The sequence below is a fragment of the Pristiophorus japonicus genome, chromosome 14, assembly GCF_044704955.1.
Source record: "Pristiophorus japonicus isolate sPriJap1 chromosome 14, sPriJap1.hap1, whole genome shotgun sequence".
NCBI classification, from domain to species: domain Eukaryota; kingdom Metazoa; phylum Chordata; class Chondrichthyes; family Pristiophoridae; genus Pristiophorus; species Pristiophorus japonicus.
The window spans coordinates 25,848,567-25,869,442 of record NC_091990.1 but is presented as its reverse complement, the minus strand read 5'-3'; the positions used below and the strand labels follow the sequence as shown (position 1 = coordinate 25,869,442).

Here is a 20,876-nt window from a genome sequence, read left to right as displayed (position 1 = left end):
TATTGCCCCATATTGTGAAGTCGGACATTTTTCCATTTCCCACACTAGCTATCCTGTGGCCATTTTGAACGAGATTGTCAATCTAGTGCAAAATGAGGGACAGTTTTATGCTCATGTCCATTCAAAAATGGGGTTAGACTGCCTAAACTCACTCAGGACCCTTACAGACAGAGAGACTGTCATCCTCTAAGCCTAGGCTGGAGGGTACAGCTCTAAAGGGGCATTCTATGTCAGTAAGCATTTCGCTTCTTGGCTCACATCATACCTCAGTCAGCAGATGCGACCCACCGCTCAGTCTATGCCTCTTTTCCTCTTGCTCTGTCATTGCTTGCTCCAGGTTTGAAGTCACTGCGGCAACCATGATGTTTGCAAAAATAAAAGATGCTCCTATGATGAAGGTGAAGAGGTACAGTGCGCCCCAATACATTATAAATCCGTCCTTTTTCCTGGAAAGAAGATAGTTTTGTGAATGTCAGCACTGTAATGTATGACTAGTGGAAATCATTTTATTCCTAGAACCAACTGTGGCCAGAATCTGTTGATTCTATCACATAGACTGAGGTCTGGGCAGACCCTACAGCAGCTCCTAAAAACTATAAGTTAAGCTGCGTAACAGGAGATGCTGGAGCATATCATATTTAACTATCCTGTTTATTTGGGACATCTCCTCCACTAAACAGCACCACGAAGAGAAATGGCAGACTCCCACACTAGAAAAATCAGCTGGTATGCCAATTTTAAAGGACGATCCGAATTCTATCCTTTCAGCACATTGCAGGGTAAAAGTTATGATGCACCATACACAGAAACTGTAAACTACTTTTGCGATCTGGCACCATTTGTGTGCATTATAGTACTGTTTATGTGTGAATGCACATCTGTGTATCTCTATAATGGTATGTGCAGGACAATGAATGAGGAAAAATAGATATAGTACTCCATGGACTTTGAAAGAAGTTATCCAGCAAGAACCAAATTTCAAAACTAGCTCTTGGTCTTCTGAGTCTGGGATCCCTTGAGCTATCACCTATGCCAGTGATTCTCATAATATCATTTACAACCAGTCTAACCTTCACCCTCGGCATTTGTGGTTGGGTTTGTCTGGCTGTGGGATGTTGCCAGAGTTGGATTCAGTGCTGTTCCTCCCATCTTGAGAGAAAGTGAATGTTATAAGGAGGTGGAGCTATCTCAGCAATTGTAGTGCAAATGAAAGAACTCTATTACAACTATGGGGCCTACATTATTGATCCTATGATCAACTTAAGGGTTTGCTGAGTTGAAAACAGACTTAAAGCTATCACCAGGTCTGGAGAGTCTACTTGCCCAAATTTTGAGGAAGTTATATGATGAAAGGACTAGCGAATGTTTTAGCCTGCTCAAAAAGCAGAAAGGGACAAGCTAAATTACTATAGATCAGTTAGCCTCAGATTAGTAGTAAGGAAACCACTAGAGACTATAATAATAGGTAACATTAGTGAATACTTGGAAAGATATGGGCTAATCAGGGTCAGTCAACAAGGATTTGTAAAGGAAGTCATACATGACAAATTTAATCAAGTAAATTAGTAAACATATAGAAAAGGACAATGCAGTGGGTAGTATATATTTAGATTTTCAAAAGATGTTGACAAAGTTCTTGACTGTGTACAAAAGGCATGAGGGGTATTGGGTGATGTCCCTCACAGGCACTGTGGTCTCCGGGGACTTGTTTCGATCATTGCCCGGGGAGGGTCAGGGAAGAGCTTCCCGGATTTTTTCTGCAGAATTGACTTAGGGATTTTCTTTCGCAGGAGATTACATGAGCGGGCAATGTTGGGGACCATGATGTTCAGGTACACCGTCACGATATGGGACAAGTATTTTCGATGGATCAACTATTCTTTTCTAGTCCGTCATTTTTGTCTGTTCCTAAGTGCCCATAAGAGCCTTGTTGTGAAGGTTATGGCCAATCATATTAAATAGAAAGTGCTGACATGGAAAAAGCATTTGTTGCTGGAGAAAAAGCAGATAGTAGGAGTAACTGGATATATATCGTGAATTAGCAAGATGTAGCTAGTGGTGTCCGTGTTGGGACCCTCTAAGGTCCTCATATACATTAATGATTTGGGCATGGAGATCAGGGAGAAAACTTGTTCCTGGTGCCAATTTAGGAAGCATGGAAAACTGTGATGAAGAACTGTGATGAGACTGTAGGCTGATCAGGGGAGAGGCCAGGTATGTGGCAAATGCAGTTTAATGTAGATAATTGTGACCTGGTACATTTTGGAAGAATGGAAATATACCCTAAATGGTAACATTCTTAATGGATTGGAGGAAGAGAGAGATGCAAGAGCTCAGATTTTTAAAAGCAGGATTGCTGGTGGAGAAAAACATAATAAGAACAATTGGGATTCTGGGTTTTTCATATTTGGGCACTGAATACAAAGCACGGAGGTGATTGGCAATCTGGTTAGGCTTCAGTAAGAGGATTACATTGGATATACAGCACAGAAACAGGCCATTCGGCCCAACAAGTCCATGCCGGCGTTTATGCTCCACTCGAGCCTTCTCCCGTCTTTCCTCATCTATCTCTATCAGCATAAACCTCTATTCCCTTCTCCCTCATATGCTTTTGTAGCCTCCCCTTAAATGCATCTGTGCTATTCGTCCCAACCACTCACTGTGGTAGCAAGTTCCACATTCTCACCACTCCCTGGACAAAGAAGTTTCTTCTGAATTCCCCATTTGATTTCTTGGTGACTATCTTATATTGATGACCTCTAGTTATGCTCTTCCCCACAAGTGGAAACACTCTCACTGTATCTACTCTATCAAAACCTTTCATAATTTTAAATACTCAATTAGGTCACCCCTCAGCCTTCTCTTTTCAAGCAAAAAGAGACATAGCCTGTTCATCCTTTCCTGATAGGTATATTCTCTCATTTCTGGCATCATTATGTGCAGTTTTGGGCACACCATTTTAAAAAGGACATTAGAGTCAAGCAAATGTTGCAATGTAGATTCACTGGATGATACTAGGGGGAAGAGATGTGAAAAACACGGGGCTGTATTGAATAGAACATAGAAGATTAAGGGAGAATCTAACAGAAGTTTTCAAAATTATGAAAGGCTTTGTGAAAGCTTACTGCCACTGGTCAGTGAATGATTTACAAAGGAGTATAGAGTTGGTAGTAACTAGTGAGGTGGATAGTCGCAGATTTCAGAAGGACTTGGGGCTAGAACCTCTACTTTATTTGCATGCTTAACGCCAACTTAATGCCCATTTTACCACTGAAATGACGTATAACCCCCATTTTGGCACAAAATGGAAACTGATGGGAACTTATCGCCGAGCGTTACTTTCTCCATGTGCTTAACGCCCGGAAAAAATATTACCGCTCGCCCACTTTTTTTGGCCGGAATCAGCAGAATAGGTGAAATCAACGGCCATAATATCGCCCAGCGTTACTTTCCGCACTGATTTAACGCCAAGATTCAATAATACCGCCTCGCCCGCCCACTTTTTTTTGTCGTAAAGAGCATATTTACCGAACCTAACGACCATGAGATCGCCCAGAGTCAATTTCACACCTCGCACACATATCGCCCACAATATCGCTTGCCCAAAAAGCCGCCCAGAAAAAGTGGAACTAACCGGAACTAATCACAGCATTATGGACGCCATGTTCTAGATCACATGTTGTGTCCTTTAAAAGACTGCTGTGCTTCAACGTCGCTGGAGTTCCGATGTACTCTGCAGGTTGTTGGCGTTGATGTAAACATCTCTTGACCATACTATGACTGATTGGAATTGAATCGGTGGAAAACAGAGAGCTACTGCAATGGGGCCTGTCCTTCCTCACCCTCTCTTGGTGACCAATTACATGCAGCAGACTCGAGATCGCCGTAGGTACGCTCCACTGCATTATGTGCCCAATGTAAGATGTGACAGACTGATGAGGAGGACCAGATGTTACACACCCCCGCAAGTACAAGGAGAAGCATTCTTACCTCGACTTGCCTGACAGCACCTGCCTTCAGAGACTGTGCTTCCACAAAGAGGTTATCACTGAGGTATGCCAGCTCATAAGGGGAGATCTTCAGCTTGCCAGCACCATCAATACTGCACTGCCCGTCGTTCTATGCCTCGGGTTCTTTTCAGGCCACAGCTGGAGATGTTTGCGGACTTTCTCAGCATGCTGCACATCGCTGCATTAGACAGGTCACTGAAGCCCTGTACGCAAGCAGGAGGGACTATGACCAGGGAAGCACAGTGAGAGGGCTCTAGGATTCTCCAGAATTGCAAACTTCCTCAAGGTGCAGGGAGCAATAGATTGTATGCACATCGCGATGAGGGCACCTTTTCAGGATGCAGAGGATTTCAGGAACCGCAAGGGATTCCACTCCCTGAATGTCCAACTGATTGTTGACCACCAGCAAATTATACTGGTAGTGAATGCTCAATTTTCCAGCAGCATCCATGGTGCTCACATCCTGCGTGAGCTCAGGGAGGACAGAAACCTCCCGTGGAGCAGAAGGGCAAAAGTTTGGCTCGAGGGCTGACTTTCAATAGATCGCAACGAGATAGCTGCTCTGCTACGTATGAAACCCTGAGCCAGAATCAGGTCGTCTACGAATAGTTTAGACTTGTTTAACAATCAGCCACAAGGTCAAGGCTAGATGCTTGCCACCTGGCTGATGACCCCACTGCATGACACCCACACCGAAGCCGAAAGACGATACAACGAGAGTCACAGAGCAACGCGTAATATCATGGTGAAAACTATTGGAGTGCTAAAGCAGCACTTTAGATGCCTGGACCACTCAGGAGGCAAGCTCCAATACCACCCTGAGCAGGTAGCTCAATTCGTGGTGGTGTGCTCCATGCTGCACAACCTGGCTATCAGGAGGGGACAAGAATTGCCTGATGAGTCTGACAGTCCACCTCACCAGAGAGAGGAAGAGGACGACGAGGAGGCAGATGCTGACATAGGCCCAGACAATCAGGTTGACGCTGAAGCCATGCTCCTGCCCCACTGTAGACTGCATGAAAGGGCCCGTGGTGGCATGATAGCTGCAAGAGCCTTACATCAGGAGCTCATCAATGATCGCTTTGCCTGAAAGAACACTGGTGTTATTTACAAGGCTGACACACTGCTGGGTGTGCAGGTCATACATCAATGGTGAGCAACACCTTAGTGACAGTTAATGTTTAAGTGTAATTATACCCTTTGATGTTAAGGGATCACCAGCGTGTAACAGTGCAGATAATGCACTACAAGGTTTTGTTAAATAAAAAACATTTGCACCGAACTTTAGTCTGAAATCATCAGTATTTCTGTACAAACCAACCCTTCCCCCCACCCCACTTCCCCTCCTGACTCCAAGGCGCCTGGCTGAGGAGCTCCTCCGGCGATGCTTCATTGCTGGGGGGGGGGGGGGGGGGGCGGGGGAAGGGGAATGACAGCTGAAACGCTGCTTGGACTGATACGGGAGAGGGTGGTCCCGAGGTGGGAACATGCTCTGAGCCAAAAGCAAGATGTTGCTGCTGGCTTTCATGTGTGGTTGGCAATGGGGGTGCGGCACCTTGGGGTACCAGCTGCAAGGCCGCGTCCATCCCTTCCATTTTATATCTTATTTGTTGGACAAAAACTCGGTGCCAACTATGTTCTTGGTGCTTAGTAGGATTTTTGCGACTAGTGAATCTCCGTTGTTCCTCCCACACCAGCCAGACAAACACACACCACAGCCACACATGCTTTCAGTGCCTCTGAGCTCCCTCTCTCTCTGTCTCCTCTTCTGCGCATGTCATGATGACCCTTGACCTCCGGAATCGCAGGAATCGAGCGTTGCCATGCCGTTGCTAGGACGGCGATACTTTATGGCAGAACATCAAAAAAGTTTAACGCTAACGCCCATGTCAGATCGCTCGCGGTAACGCCCATTTTCAAAAAATGGAGACTGGGTGCTTTGAGAATGGGCGAGAAGCCGGCGATCTGAAAGCCATTTTTTACCGCCCATGCCGGAAATATCGCCCAAACAAAAGTGGAGGTTCTAGCCCATAGAGTGGTGAAATAGGCAGACATTTGGCAGATAAAATTTAATAAAGCGGTGTGAGGTGATGCATTTTGGAAGGAAGAATGAGAGGCAATAAACTAAATCGTACAATTTTAAAGCATCTTGGGGGTTCACATCCACAAATCTTTGAAGGTGACAGGACAAGTTAATAAGGTTGTTTAAAAAGCATTTGGGATCCTTGGCTTTATAAAGAGAGGCATAGAGCACAAAAGCAAGGAAGTTATGCTAAACCTTTATAAATGACTGGTTAGAACTTAAGAGAGTATTGTGTTAAATTCTGAGCACCACACTTTAGGAAGGATGTGAAGGCCTTGGAGTGATTGCAGAGGGCATTTACTAAAATGGTAGCAAGGATGAGGGACATTAGTTATGTGATGCAACTAGAGAAGCTAGAGGAGGGAAGTTTAAAGTGAGATTTAATAAAGGTATTCAAAAATATGAGGGGTTTGGATAGAATAAATAGGAGAAACTGTTTCCTGTGGCAGGGGGATCAGTAACCAGAGGACACAGATTTAAAGTAATTGGCAAAAGGACAAGAGGGGAGATGAGAATTTTCTCACAGTGAGTTGTTATGATCTATAATGTACTGTCTGAAAAGGTGCTGGAAACAGATTCAATAGTAACTTTCAAAAGGGAATTGGTTATATATTTGAAAACGTAAAAACTATACAACTATGGGGAAAGAATAGGGGAGCCCGTCTTTCGGATGAGGCGTTAAACCGAGGCCCCACTTGCTCTCTCAGGTGGATAGAAAAGATCTCATGGCACTATTTCGAAGAAGAGGAGAGTTATTCCCAGTGTCCTGGTCAATATTTATCCCTCAATCAACATAACAAAAAAAACCCCGATTATCTGGTCATTATCACATTGCTGTTTGTGGTAGTTTACTGTGTGCAAGTTGGCTGCCGCGTTTCGAACATTACAACAGTGACTATACTCCAAAAGTACTTCATTGGCTGTAAAGCACTTTTCGACATCCAATGATCATGAAAGGTGCTATATAAAAGCAAGTCTTTCTTTCTTTCTAATTGGATAGCTCTTTCAAAGAGCCGGCACAAGCACAATGAGCCGAATGGCCTCCTTCTGTGCTGTATGATTCTATGATTCAATACTAGATACATTTGCCTAGAAATTGGAGGTATTAGTGCTAGTCGTTAAGACCTGTTTTGATGAAACAATGGTGGGTGCCTCACTTCTGCCCACTTTCAGCAAGTCCCACAGCGGCCGCCATTTTCAGTAGGTCAGCAGTGTTGCCTGCGCTCGCGGCAAGTATTTTAATTGGCAGAGCATGATGTCAATGGATTTGCAAGGGAGTGGAGTGGAGAATTAAAGTGACAGGCGACCAGAAGCTTGGGATAACCTTTACGGACTGAACGGAGGTATTCCGCAAAACGGTCCCCCAATCTGCGTTTGGACTCCCAATGTAGAGGAGACCATTATATAGCGCCTTTCGTGGCCATTGGACATCAAAAAGTGCTTTACAGCCAATGAAGTACTTTTGGAGTGTAGTCACTGCTGTAATGTGGGAAATGCGGCAGCCAACTTGTACACAGTAAACTACTACAAACAGCAATGTGATAATGATCAGATAATCGGGATTTTTTTTGTTATGTTGATTGAGGGATAAATATTGGCCAGGACACTGGGGATACAGTATACAGTGAATACAATGTACTAAATTGCAAGAAGTACAAGTAAATTGCTGTTTCACCTTCCCTTTTTCCTCCTCCCTTCTCACTGTCCAGGGCCCCAAACACTCCTTCCAGGTGAAAACAGCGATTTACTCCCACTCGATCCGTGGCCTCTTGCACTGTTCCAATGAAGCTCAACGTAAGCTCGAGGAACAGCATCTCATCTTTCAATCAGGTACTTTACAGCCTTTTTGGACTCAACATCGAGTTCAACAATTTCAGACCATGACCTCTGCGCCTATTTTTTCAGACAACAGCTGATGATGATTCTGCCATTCCCATTTGCAGTATTTAACCACGCCTGCATTCCACCCCTATCAAAGACCATCCCTTTTGTTCTTTCTCACCTGGTTTAAATCTGTTATATCTAACTTTTTCCAGTTCTGACGAAGGGTCACAGATCTGAAACATAAACTCCGTTTCTCTCTCCACAGATGCTGCCTGACCTGCTGATTATTCCCAGCATTTTCTGTTTGTATTTTAGATTCCAGCATCCGTTGTATTTTGCTATTGTGTTGTGGCAAAGGTCGTGGGTTTGGGAGGTGTTGTTGAAGAAGCCTCGGCAAGTTGCTGCAGTGCATCTTGTGGATGGTACACACTGCAGCCACGGTGAGCTGGTGATGGAGGGAGGGAATGTTTAAGGTGGTGGATGGGGAGCCAACTTAGCTGGCTGCTTTGTTCTGGATGGTATTGAGCTCCTCGAGTGTTGTTGGAGCTGCACTCATCCAGGCAAGTGGAGAGTATTCCATCACACTCTTGACTTGTGCATTGTAGATGTGTTTTCGGTCCCCGCCACAAACTCCGTTCCCCAGCCACTGACTCCACCCCTCTCCCTAACACCTGTCTGAACCACACTGTTCGCAACCTTGGTGTCATATTGGATCCTGAAATGAGCTTCTGACCACATATCTGCGGCGAAACTAAGACCAGCTATTTCCACCTCCGTAACATTGCCCATCTCCACCCCTGCCTCAAGCTCATCCATGCCTTTGGTACGTCTGGACTTGACTATTCCAACTTGACTTGGCTGGCCTCCTACATTCTACCTGACTTGAGGTCATCTAAAATTCGTCTGCCTGGGTCCTAACTCCTGTTCACCTATCACCCCTGTGCTCGCTGACCTACATTGGCTCCCGGCTAAGCAACGATTTCAACATTTTTATCTTGCTTTTAAATCCTTCCATGGCCTCGCCCCTCTCAATCTCTGATCTCCTCCAGCCCCACAACCCCTCTCAAGATATCTGCGCTCCTCTAATTCTGCCCTCAAACATTGGTGGCCGTGCCTTCTGTTGCCGAGGCCCTAAGCTCTGGAATTCCCTCCCTAAACCTCCCTTCCTCTACCTCTGTTTCCTCCTTTAAGGTGCTCCTTAAAACCTACCTCTTTGACCAAACTTTTGGTCATCTACCCTAATTTCTCCCTATGTGGCTTGGAGGCAAATTCTTGTTTTATAATATTCCTGTGAAGTACCTTGGGACTTTTTACTATGTTAAAGACGCTATATAAATACAAGTTTCTGTTGTTGTTGAAAGACTTTGGGGAGTCAGGAGGTGAGTCACTTGTCGCAGAATACCCAGTCTCTGACCAGTTCTTGTAGCCACAGCATTTATGTGGCTGGTCTAGTTAAGTTTCTGGTCAATGGTGACCCCAATGATGTTGATGTGGGGGATTCGACCATGATAATACCATTGAGTGTCAAGGGGAGGTGGTTAGTCATTGCCTGGATTTGTGTTGTGCAAATGTTACTTTCTACTTATCAGCTGAAGCCTGAATGTTGTCCCAGTCATAGAATCACAGAATGGTTACAGCACGGAAGGCGGCCATTCGGCCCATCGAGCATGTGCTGGCTCTCTGCAAGAGTGCTTCAGCTAGTCCCACTCCCCCGCCCTTTCCCTATAGCCTTGCAATTTTTTTTCTTTCAGGTACTTATCCAACTCCCTTTTGAAAGCAGTGATTGAGTCTGCCTCCACCAACCCTTCAGTCACTGCATTCCAGATTCTCACCATTCATTGCGTCAAAAAGATTTTTCTTATGTCGCCTTTGATTCTTTTGGCAATCACCTTAACTCTGTCCTCTGGTTCTCGACCCTTCTGCTAATGGGAACAGTTTCTCTTTATCTACTCTGTCCAGACCCCTCGTGATTTTGAATACCTCTATCAAATCTCCTCTCAATCTTCTCTGCTCTAAGGAGAACAACCCCAGCTTCTCCAGTCTATCCACGTAACTGAAGTCCCACATTCCTAGAATCATTCTCGTAAATCTTTTCTGCATCCTCTCTAAGGCCTTCACATCCTTCCTAAAGTGTGATGTTCAGAATTGGACACAATACTCCAGTTAATTTCCACGCTTTTGTATCTATACGTCTATTCATGAAACCCAGGATTCCGTAAGCTTTTTAAACTGCTTTCTCAATCTGCCCTGCCACCTTCAACGATTTGTGCACATATACCCCCCAGGTCTCTCTGTTCATGCACCCACTTTAGGATTGTACCCTTTAGTTTATATTTCCTCTCCTCATTCTTTCTACCAAAATGTATCACTTCACACTTTTCTGCATTAAATTTCATCTGCCACGTGTCCGCCCATTCTACCAGAGTGTCAGGGGGAGGTGGTTAGACTCTCTCTTGTTGGAGATAGTCATCGCATCTTGAAGTCTATCACTATTCTCCTCACTGTTCACTATACTTCAAAGTTTAGTGTCACCTGCAAATTTTGAAATTGTGCCCTGTACACCAACATCCAAGTCATTAATATATAATCAAGGAAAGCTGTGGTCCTAGTATCGGCCTTTGGGGAACACCACTGTATACCTTCTTCCAGTCCGAAAAGCAACCGTTTACCACTACTCTCTGTTTCCTGTAACTTAGCCAGTTTTTTATCCATGCTGCCACTGTCCCTTTTATTCCATGGGCTTCAACTTTGCTGGCAAGCCTATTATGTGGCACTTTGTCGAACGCCTTTATGAAATCCATATACACTACGTCAACTGCATTGACCTCATCAAACCCCATTGTTACCTCATCAAAAAAATTGATCACGTTGGTTAAACACGATTTGCCTTCAACAAATCCGTGCTGGCTTTTCTTAATTAATCCATACTTGTTGAAGTGACTGTTAATTTGGTCTCTGATTATTGTTTCTAAAAGCTTCCCCACGACCGATATTAAACTGCCCGGCCTATAGTTGCTGGGTTTATCATTACTCCCTTTTTTGAACAAGGGTGTAACATTTGCAATTCTCCTGTCCTTTGGCACCACCCCTGTTTCTAAGGAGGATTGGAAGGTTATGGCCAGTACCTCTGCAATTTCTTCCTTCACTTCCCTCAGCGTCCTAGTATGTATCCCATCCGGTCCTGGTGACTTATCTACTTTAAGTACAGCCAGCCTTTCTAGTACCTCGCCTTTATCAATTTTTATCCCATTCAATATCTCCTCTATCCCCTCCTTTACTATGTCTATGGCAGCATCTTCTTACTTGGTGAAGACAGATGCAAAGTACACATTTTGTACCTCAGCCATACCCTCTGCCTCCATGTGTAGCTCTCCTTTTTGGTCCCAAATCAGCCCCACCCCTCCTCTTACTACCCATTTACTATTTATGGGCCCAAGTTTCCACAGGATAAAAAACGGGCGCCCCTCTGAGCTGGGCGCCCGTTTTTCACGCCTAAAACGGCGCCAGAAAGAAAACGCGCTATTCTCGAGCGCTTTGCAGCTCCTTGTCTGTTTGGCGCGGCGCCCAGGGGGGCGGAGCCTACACTCGCGCCGATTTTGTAAGTGGGAGGGGGAGGGTACTATTTAAATTAGTTTTTTTTCCTGCCGGCAACGCTGCGCGTGCGCGTTGGAGCGTTCGCGCATGCTCAGTGTGAAGAAAACATTGGCACTCGGCCATTTTTGTAGTTCTTTGTAGCTGTTTAATTTTTGAACATTTTTTTAATAAAAGCACATTGCCATCAGCACATCAGCACTGAGGCTTCCCTTCTCACTGTCTCCTTCCCCTCCCTCCCCTCTGCGGCAACAAGCCGCTGTCTCCTTCCCCTCCCTCCCCTCCACGGCAACAAGCCGCTGTCTCCTTCCCCTCCCTCCCCTGCGCAGCAACAAGCTGCTGTCTCCTTCCCCTCCCTCCCCTCCCTCCACGGCAACAAGCCGCTGTCTCCTTCCCCTCCCTCCCCTCCACGGCAACAAGCCGCTGTCTCCTTCCCCTCCCTCCCCTGCGCAGCAACAAGCTGCTGTCTCCTTCCCCTCCCTCCCCTCCATGGCAACAAGCCGCTGTCTCCTTCCCCTCCCTCCCCTGCGCGGCAACAAACGGCGGTTTCCTTCGAACGATGGCTGAAGCACTTTCACACAGGTAGGAAGATGGTTTATTTAATCTTTTCTTTGCTTATAAATGTTTATTCAGGTTGGATTTATTTGTATAATATTTGTAGAAGTATAAATGAGAATTGATTGTAGAATTTAATGACTTCCCTTCCCCCCCACCCCCCCCTCGTTCTGGACGCCGAATTTGTAACCTGCGCCTGATTTTTTTTATGTGTAGAACAGGTTTTTTCAGTTCTACAAAAATCTTCACTTGCTCCATTCTACTTTAGTTTGGAGTACGTTTTCACTGTGGAAACTTTGAAATCAGGCGTCAGTGGCCGGACACGCCCCCTTTTGAAGAAAAAATTCTGTTCTAAAGTAGAACTGTTCTACCTGACTAGAACTGCAGAAAAAAAAATGTGGAGAATTGCGATTTCTAAGATAGTCCGTTCTCCACCAGTTGCTCCTAAAAATCAGGCGCAAATCATGTGGAAACTTGGGCCCTATATGTCTATAGAAGACTTTTGGATTCCCTTTTATGTTAGCTGCCAATCTATTCTCATACTCTCTCTTTGCCCCTCTTATTTTCTTTTTCACTTCTCCTCGAAACTTGCTATATTTAGCCTGATTCTCAGATTTATTCTTGACTGGACATACTCGCCTTTTTCTGCTTCATCTTACTCTCAATCTCTTTTACTCTCAATCTCTTTCGTCATCCAGGGAGCCCTGACTTTAGTTGCCCTATCTTTCCCTCTCGTGGGAACGTACCTCAACTGTTCCCGAACTAGAAAACATAGAAACATAGAAAATAGGTGCAGGAGTAGGCCATTCGGCCCTTCTAGCCTGCACCGCCATTCAATGAGTTCATGGCTGAACATGCAACTTCAGTACCCCATTCCTGCTTTCTCACCATACCCCTTGATTCCCCTAGTAGTAAGGACTTCATCTAACTCCTTTTTGAATATATTTAGTGAATTGGCCTCAACAACTTTCTGTGGTAGAGAATTCCACAGGTTCACCACTCTCTGGGTGAAGAAATTCCTCCTCATCTCGGTCCTAAATGGCTTACCCCTTATCCTTAGACTGTGTCCCCTGGTTCTGGACTTCCCCAACATTGGGAACATTCTTCCTGCATCTAACCTGTCTAACCCCATCAGAATTTTAAACGTTTCTATGAGGTCCCCTCTCATTCTTCTGAACTCCAGTGAATACAAGCCCAGTTGATCCAGCCTTTCTTGATAGGTCAGTCCCGCCATCCCGGGAATCAGTCTGGTGAACCTTCGCTGCACTCCCTCAATAGCAAGAATGTCCTTCCTCAGGTTAGGAGACCAAAACTGTACACAATACTCCAGGTGTGGCCTCACCAAGGCCACTATTTCCTCTTTAAAGGCAGTCCATTGTTCCACTACAGTTTTGCCTGTCAATCTTTGATTCCAATTTACCCAGGTCAGATTCGTTCTCATCCCATTAAAATTTGTCTTCATCCAATTAAGTATTTTTACTCTAGATTGCTCCCTGTACTTTTCCATAGCGAATCTAAACCTTATGATCACTGTTCCCTAAATGTTCACCTATTGACACTTGTTCCACTTGACCATTCCCCAGAACCAAATCCAGCAATACCTCCTTCCTCGTTGGGCTGGAAACATACTGATCAAGAAAGTTTTCCTGAACATACTTCAGAAATTCTCCCCCCTCTCTGCCCTTTACACTATTATCCCAGCCTATATTAGGATAGCTCATGTCCCCCATTATCACTGCTCTACAGTTCTTGCATCTCTCTAATTTCTCTGCAAGTTTGCTCCTCCATATATCTTTTCCACTAGATGGTGGTCTATAGGTAACACCTGATAGTGTAATGGCACCTCTATTATTTCTTAATTCTAACCAAATAGATTTTGTCCTTGAACCCTCCAGGACATCCGCTCTTCTCCAGCACTGTAACATTTTCCTTAACCAATACTGCCACACTACCTCCGATCTTTCCTTCCCTATCCTTCCTGAACAATCGATATTCAGGAATATTTAATACTCAATCCTGCCCTTTTTTGAACCAGTTCTCCGCTATTCCCGGGACATCATATTCCCATGTGGCTATTTGCGCCTGAAGCTCACTAACCTTATTTACAATGCTTCGTACATACATACACTGTAAATCTATCTTAGACCATACATAAGAACATAAGAATTAGGAACAGGAGTAGGCCATCTAGCCCCTCGATCCTGCTCCGCCACTCAACAAGATCATGGCTGATCTGGTCGTGGACTCAGCTCCACTTACCCGCCCGTTCCCCATAACCCTTAATTCCCTTATTGATTAAAAATCTATCTGTGATTTGAATACATTCATTGAGCTAGCCTCAACTGCTTCCTCGGGCCGAGAATTCCACAGATTCACAACCCTCTGGGAGAAGCAATGCCTTCTCAACTCGGTTTTAAATTGGCTCCCCCTTTTTTGAGGCTGTGCCCCCTAGTTCTAGTCTTCCCGACCAGTGGAAACAACCTCGCTGCCTCTATCTATCTTGTCTATCCCCTTCATTATTTTAAATTTTAAATTTTAAAAGATCACCCCTCATCCTTCTGAACTCCAATGAGTAAAGACCCAGTCTACTCAATCTATCATCATAAGGTAACCCCCTCATCTCCGGAATCAGCCTAGTGAATCGTCTCTGTACCCCCTCCAAAGCTAGTATATCCTTCCTTAAATAAGGTGACCAAAACTGCACGCAGTACTCCAGGTGCGGCCTCACCAATACCCTGTACAGTTGCAGCAGGACCTCCCTGCTTTTATACTCCATCCCTCTCGCAATGAAGGCCAACATTCCATTCGCCTTCCTGATTACCTGCTGCACCTGCAAGATAACTTTTTGGGATTCATGCACAAGGACCCCCAGATCCCGCTGCACCGCTGCATGTTGTAATTTCTCCTCATTCAAATAATATCCCCTTTTACTATTTTTTTTCCCAAGGTGAATGACCTCACATTTTCCGACATTGTATTCCATCTGCCAAACCTTAGCCCATTCGCTTAACCTATCTAAATCTCTTTGCAGCCTCTCTCTGTGTCCTCTACCAACCCGCTTTCCCACTAATCTTTGTGTCATCTGCAAATTTTGTTACACTACACTCGGTCCCCTCTTCCACGTCATCTATGTATATTGTAAACAGTTGTGGTTCTAGCACCGATCCTTGTGGCACACCACTAACCACCGATTTCCAACCCGAAAAGGACCCATTTATCCCGACTCTCTGCTTTCTGTTAGCCAGCCAATTCTCTATCCATGCTAATACATTTCCTCTGACTCCGCATACCTTTATCTTCTGCAGTAACCTTTTGTGTGGCACCTTATCGAATGCCTTTTGGAAATCTAAATACACCACATCCATCGGTACACATCTGTCCACCATGCTTGTTATATCCTCAAAGAATTCCAGTAAATTAGTTAAACATGATTTCCCTTTCTTGAATCCATGTTGCGTCTGCTTGATTGCACTATTCCTATCTAGATGTCCCGCTATTTCTTCCTTAATGATAGCTTCAAGCATTTTCCCCACTACAGATGTTAAACGAACCGGCCTATAGTTACCTGCCTTTTGTCTGCCCCCTTTTTTAAACAGAGACGTTATATTAGCTGCTTACCAATCCGCTGGTACCTCCCCAGAGTCCAGAGAATTTTGGTAGATTATGACGAATGCATCTACTATAACTTCCGCCATCTCTTTTAATACTCTGGGATGCATTTCATCAGGTCCAGGGGACTTGTCTACCTCGAGTCCCATTAGCCTGTCCAGCACTACCCCCCTAGTGATAGTGATTATCTCAAGGTCCTCCCTTCCCACATTCCCGTGACCAGCAATTTTTGGCACGGTTTTTGTGTCTTCCACTGTGAAGACCGAAGCAAAATAATTGTTTAAGGTCTCAGCCATTTCCACATTTCCCATTATTAAATCCCCCTTCTCATCTTCTAAGGGACCAACATTTACTTTAGTCACTCTTTTCCGTTTTATATATCTGTAAAAGCTTTTACTATCTGTTTTTATGTTTTGCGCAAGTTTACTTTCGTAATCTATCTTTCCTTTCTGTATTGCTTTCTTAGTCATTCTTTCCTGTCGTTTTAAATTTTCCCAATCTTCTAGTTTCCCACTAACCTTGGCCACCTTATACGCATTGGTTTTTAATTTGATACTCTCCTTTATTTCCTTGTTTATCCACGGCTGGTTATCCCTTCTCTTACCGCCCTTCTTTTTCACTGGAATATATTTTTGTTGAGCACTAAGAGCTCCTTAAAAGTCCTCCACTGTTCCTCAATTGTGCCACCGTTTAGTCTGTGTTTCCAGTCTACTTTAGCCAACTCTGCCCTCATCCCACTGTAGTCCCCTTTGTTTAAGCATAGTACGCTCGTTTGAGACACTACTTCCTCACCCTCAATCTGTATTACAAATTCAACCATACTGTGATCACTCATTCCGAGAGGATCTTTTACCAGGAGATCATTTATTATTCCTGTCTCATTTATTATTCCTGTGTTCTCTCTTAGTCTGACCCCACCTAACACCTTACTATTTCTTGCTTTAGTGCTATCTGTCTCTCCCAATCTTTTGTGCCATTTGTTTCTCCTTTCCAATGCTACATCCTGGAGTCCATCCACTGCCAACTTAGTTGAAACCCTCCCCAACAGCACTAGCAAACCTCCCTGCGAGGATATTGGTACCGACTTGCTGCATGCAGGCATGAATTGCTTCATTATCTGAGGAGTTGCGAATGGAACTGAACACTGTGCAATCATCAGCGAACATCCCCACTTCTGACCTTATGATGGAGAGAAGGTAACTGATGAAGCAGCTGAGGATGGTTGGGCCTAGGACACTGTCCTGAGGAACTCCTGCAGCAATGTCCTGGAACTGAGTTCTCTAAAACTCAATACAGTTGCCTAACAAAAATCTATCAATCTCAGTTTTGACATTTTCAATGGACCCCCAGCGTCAACAGGTTTTTGGGGGACATAATTCTATATTTCCACTATCCTTTGTGTGAAGATGTGCTTCCCCCACCAGAGGAAATAGTTTCTCTCTATCTACCCTATCAACTCATTTAATCATCTTAAACACTTTAATTAGATCATCCTTAAATCTTCTATATTCAAACCTAGTCTATGCTAGAGAGTTAGGATAATTTCTTTGACAGAGGATTGTTGGAGCATTGAATACTTTGCTACAGGGAGTGGCTGAAGTCGAGACCATTACACCTTTTAAGGGAAAATGGATACATATTTGAAGCAGAGGAAGATACTGAGCTCTGGGAAGAAAGTGGAACAGTGGGATTAGTTTTGAATTGCTCTAGCAAATAGCTAGCAAAAACATGATGTGTCAAATGGCCTTTTCCTGTGCTGTTACTTCTAATATTTTATGCTTTTTTGTTAATTGCATTCTTACAATATTATCCTTGATTTGCTTTATCTACTTGGCTACTAACTTGCTCTTAGACTGACCCATGTGCACACTGTAAGAAACATGCAAACACAGGCCTGGGAATGTGCCAGGCAGATAATGGAACTTACATAAATTCATCATAAATTTCCACCCATCCATCTTGCGTAATGCAGATAAACAGCGAGTACATAGCTTTCTCCAAACTCCCAAACGATTCTGGAACATTGGTGCTAAACATGATCACCCCAAACACAGCGAAAACCTGTAAAAGCAAAGATCTCATTTACTGCAGCTTGAATGAGATGATTTTGAAGCTGCCCACAGCACGGCAGCAAGGCTGAAAAGAGTTAAGTGAAAAGCAGTGACTACAGCCTGAAAATTATACTGCAATCTATTATTGTACAAACACTTGCAACTCTGACAGGGGTGTAAAACAGGTGTTATCAGATCAGCTACGCAATGATGTTAATGGAAAAGATAATTGGACGGGGTTTATAATGGGCGGCCAATCTGATAGTGCCTGTTTTACAACCCCGCCGAAGTTGAACTTTCTGGCGTGTATCTGTCATTTAATGGAGGCTCCATTAAAATAGCAGAGAGGGGAATTTGATAGAAGTACTTCCCAATTTTAATATCTAGTGTTATTTCAAGGCTATATTAAAATCAGGTCTTGATTTTAAAAGCCTGCAATTTGCAGAAGGGAAGACTTTGGGAGATGAGGAATTCTACAGTTTTGAGAAGGAATATGTTAAGAGTAAGGGATGGATACTGAGTTTTGATTTCAGCACAGTGAGGATTCAGGGAGGAGGATGTGTAGGGCAGAATATTTGGACTTAGGAAGAACAATAGAGCAAAAGTTCAGAAGAGGAATGACCACAGTCGTATTGATTAAGTATAGAGAGACCAAAAAACCTGCTGTTATACCAAATAATACAACATATGTAACTTTAGCAATGGATTTTGCTGTTGACATGCCAGCAGAATAACATTGTAGTCTAACTTGGAAAACATTAACACTGTTGAAGGAACACATTCAGTGCAGGCAGCATCTGAAATGGACAGGACCCAGGAACCGTGAAGGTAAAAGGCATGTTAAATCACTGGCCTTCTCATCCTCCTGTTATTGCAATTATCTTATACACTAGAGAATTCAATCCCAGCTCTTCCATTGCAAGCGCGCCTGTCCTGCTCTTAGGCATCATCTCCAGAGTCAACACTGTGACATGCACAAGCCATATAGTAGGGGTGGGTAATGGTCACCTTTTACTTGTGTGTGTTATAGATACTGGTGTCCAGTAGCAGAGATGGATTCTTGTACCTTTAGTGCAAGTGCAAAAAGGGGAACAAGCTTTGGTAGTTTATGTTCATAATCACAAGATAATTATGCTGAGGAAGGCCATTCAACCCATCTTAATTCATCCACCCAGGAAGAGCCAATTGCCTTCGCCCCATTGTAGTATCTGTTTGTTACTTAAATGAGTCCAAAGATTTTGGCTCCACTACTCTATCTGCTCATGTATTCCACAAGCTGATCACTATTTGCATAAAAAAGAATTTTTTGATATCTATCCTAAAGGTACTCTTCGCTAGATTGAATCTCTGTCCACTTGCTTTTGACTTGCGGGTTAATTTAAAGTAATACCCTGTATTGTATGTTATCTTTTTCTGTATCCTTAACAATCTTATGCACCTCTATAAGAAAACTTCATAACCTAACCTCCTGGCATGGATGATCAGCCTTGTGACTCTTCTGCACTGACACTTGAATGCCTCTTGTTTCTTGGTGACCAGAAATGGATGTAGTATACAAGGTGCAGTCTGACTTAGAACACTGTACAGTTTGAATATTAACTCCTCTGTCTTATATTCTACTGCTTTGGCCTTGTCGTTCATCATCTTATTGATGATTGCTGATCTTCATTGGTTAGACATTTTTAGCACTAAATCTACTAAGATGTCTTGATCTCCTTTAACTTCATCATTAGCTACTTCAACATCAAGTACACACATCATCTATGTACTCAGTATATGTGGAGCACTTACACTTGTCTGCATTAAGTTTCATCTGCCATTGTTCTGTTCACTTACATATCTTGGGCTGGATTTTTGGCTTTTGAGATTTTGGGGCGATAATGGCGACCGCTAGGTCCTGGTACAACCTGGAAAACGTTTGCGCTCTCTTCTGCACAATTCGGCAAAAGATGAGGTTTCATGATCGGGGGCGCAAAATCAGGCATTACACAAGGAAGTTTTTGCGCCCCAGCCGAAAGTCGTGGCGTTAAATAAGTCAGAACAATGTGCAGCGCAAGGTTGTGCCAATGCACTGATTTTTGTTGATTATGCTAGTAAATAGTTTCTTTCAGTTAATGCAGTTCAATTTTGTTCAGTGTCCTGCAACGTAATGTTGTCTATTGTATGATTTTCTTTTGGTGGGGGAAGTTTTTGTTAATTTTTGCAGTAAAATGTCTGTTTCATCCTTTGCCATTAGTGTCTTGTGTATCATTTCAACGTTCACCGGAGCTGTGCCTTTATGGGGCATGTCCAGTATTAACTCCATCCCTCAGTTTCCTCCATTAAGGAGAACCGGTCCATTATGAGCTGGCGACCTGTGACTCTTGGCCTGGCAGCATGTCCACGCTGTCTCCCCCGTGGATAGTGTGGCTATCCAATGGATGCCCACTTCAGGAGGAGATCTTTGTCGTCCTCCTCCTCCTGAAGTGGGCATGCAATCCCCACTGGCCCATCATGATGGCCAAGCTGTTCAAAATACAGCATACCACAATGAATCCGGAAAGTTGTTGATAGGAGTATTGAAGGCTTCCTCCAGAGGTCTGCCTGTAGGAGATGGCATATCTCTGTCAGCACTTTCTTTTGGAAGTGCAGCCTTCTCACACATTGACTGTCAGAGGGTTTGAGGTATGAGCATTGGTGTCTGTAAACCCAATGGGGGTAACCTCTCTTCCCCAGACGTCTTGGCCTCTCCTCATCCATGGGCCGACATGGCCAAGACCCCTTCTTCTAGCTTGATGCCGCCTGGCAATATCATGCAGCATGATACACTGGAAAACTAGTAATGCCACTCTTAAACTCTCTCACTGACGTTGTAAGTGTAGTGTTTGTAGGCACCTTTAGTAACGACTCCATGAGGCAGGGTATAATACTTAAACTGTGTAGACCTGTAGTCCTTTATTTGCAGCTCCTGAGTGAGGACAAGCTGTGAGTTCCTTTTTATACTGGGTTACCTGCAGTGTGCAAGTAACCCTTAGGTCTCCAGCAGCAGCACCCTCTGGTGTACAGGTAAGGTGTGTACAGTGTAAGGGTACATTCAGTGTTGCATAACAGTGTTACAGACATCACACAGTAAACAGGTGTGCATACACAACACTCCCCCCGCCCCCCCTTAAG

General features: G+C 44.1%; 1 protein-coding gene across 1 annotated transcript in view; it reads right to left on the bottom strand.

The window, feature by feature from the left end:
* The window catches only part of LOC139279576 (cation channel sperm-associated protein 4-like), a 134,494-nt gene that overhangs the window by 9,196 nt on the left and 104,422 nt on the right, over window positions 1-20,876 (bottom strand). The window contains exons 10-11 of the mRNA XM_070898699.1: window positions 17,600-17,733; window positions 266-446 (exon numbers count right to left, since the gene is read on the bottom strand). Of these exons, the coding sequence (XP_070754800.1) occupies window positions 266-446; window positions 17,600-17,733 (315 nt within the window). The remainder of the gene's footprint in view (window positions 1-265; window positions 447-17,599; window positions 17,734-20,876) is intronic.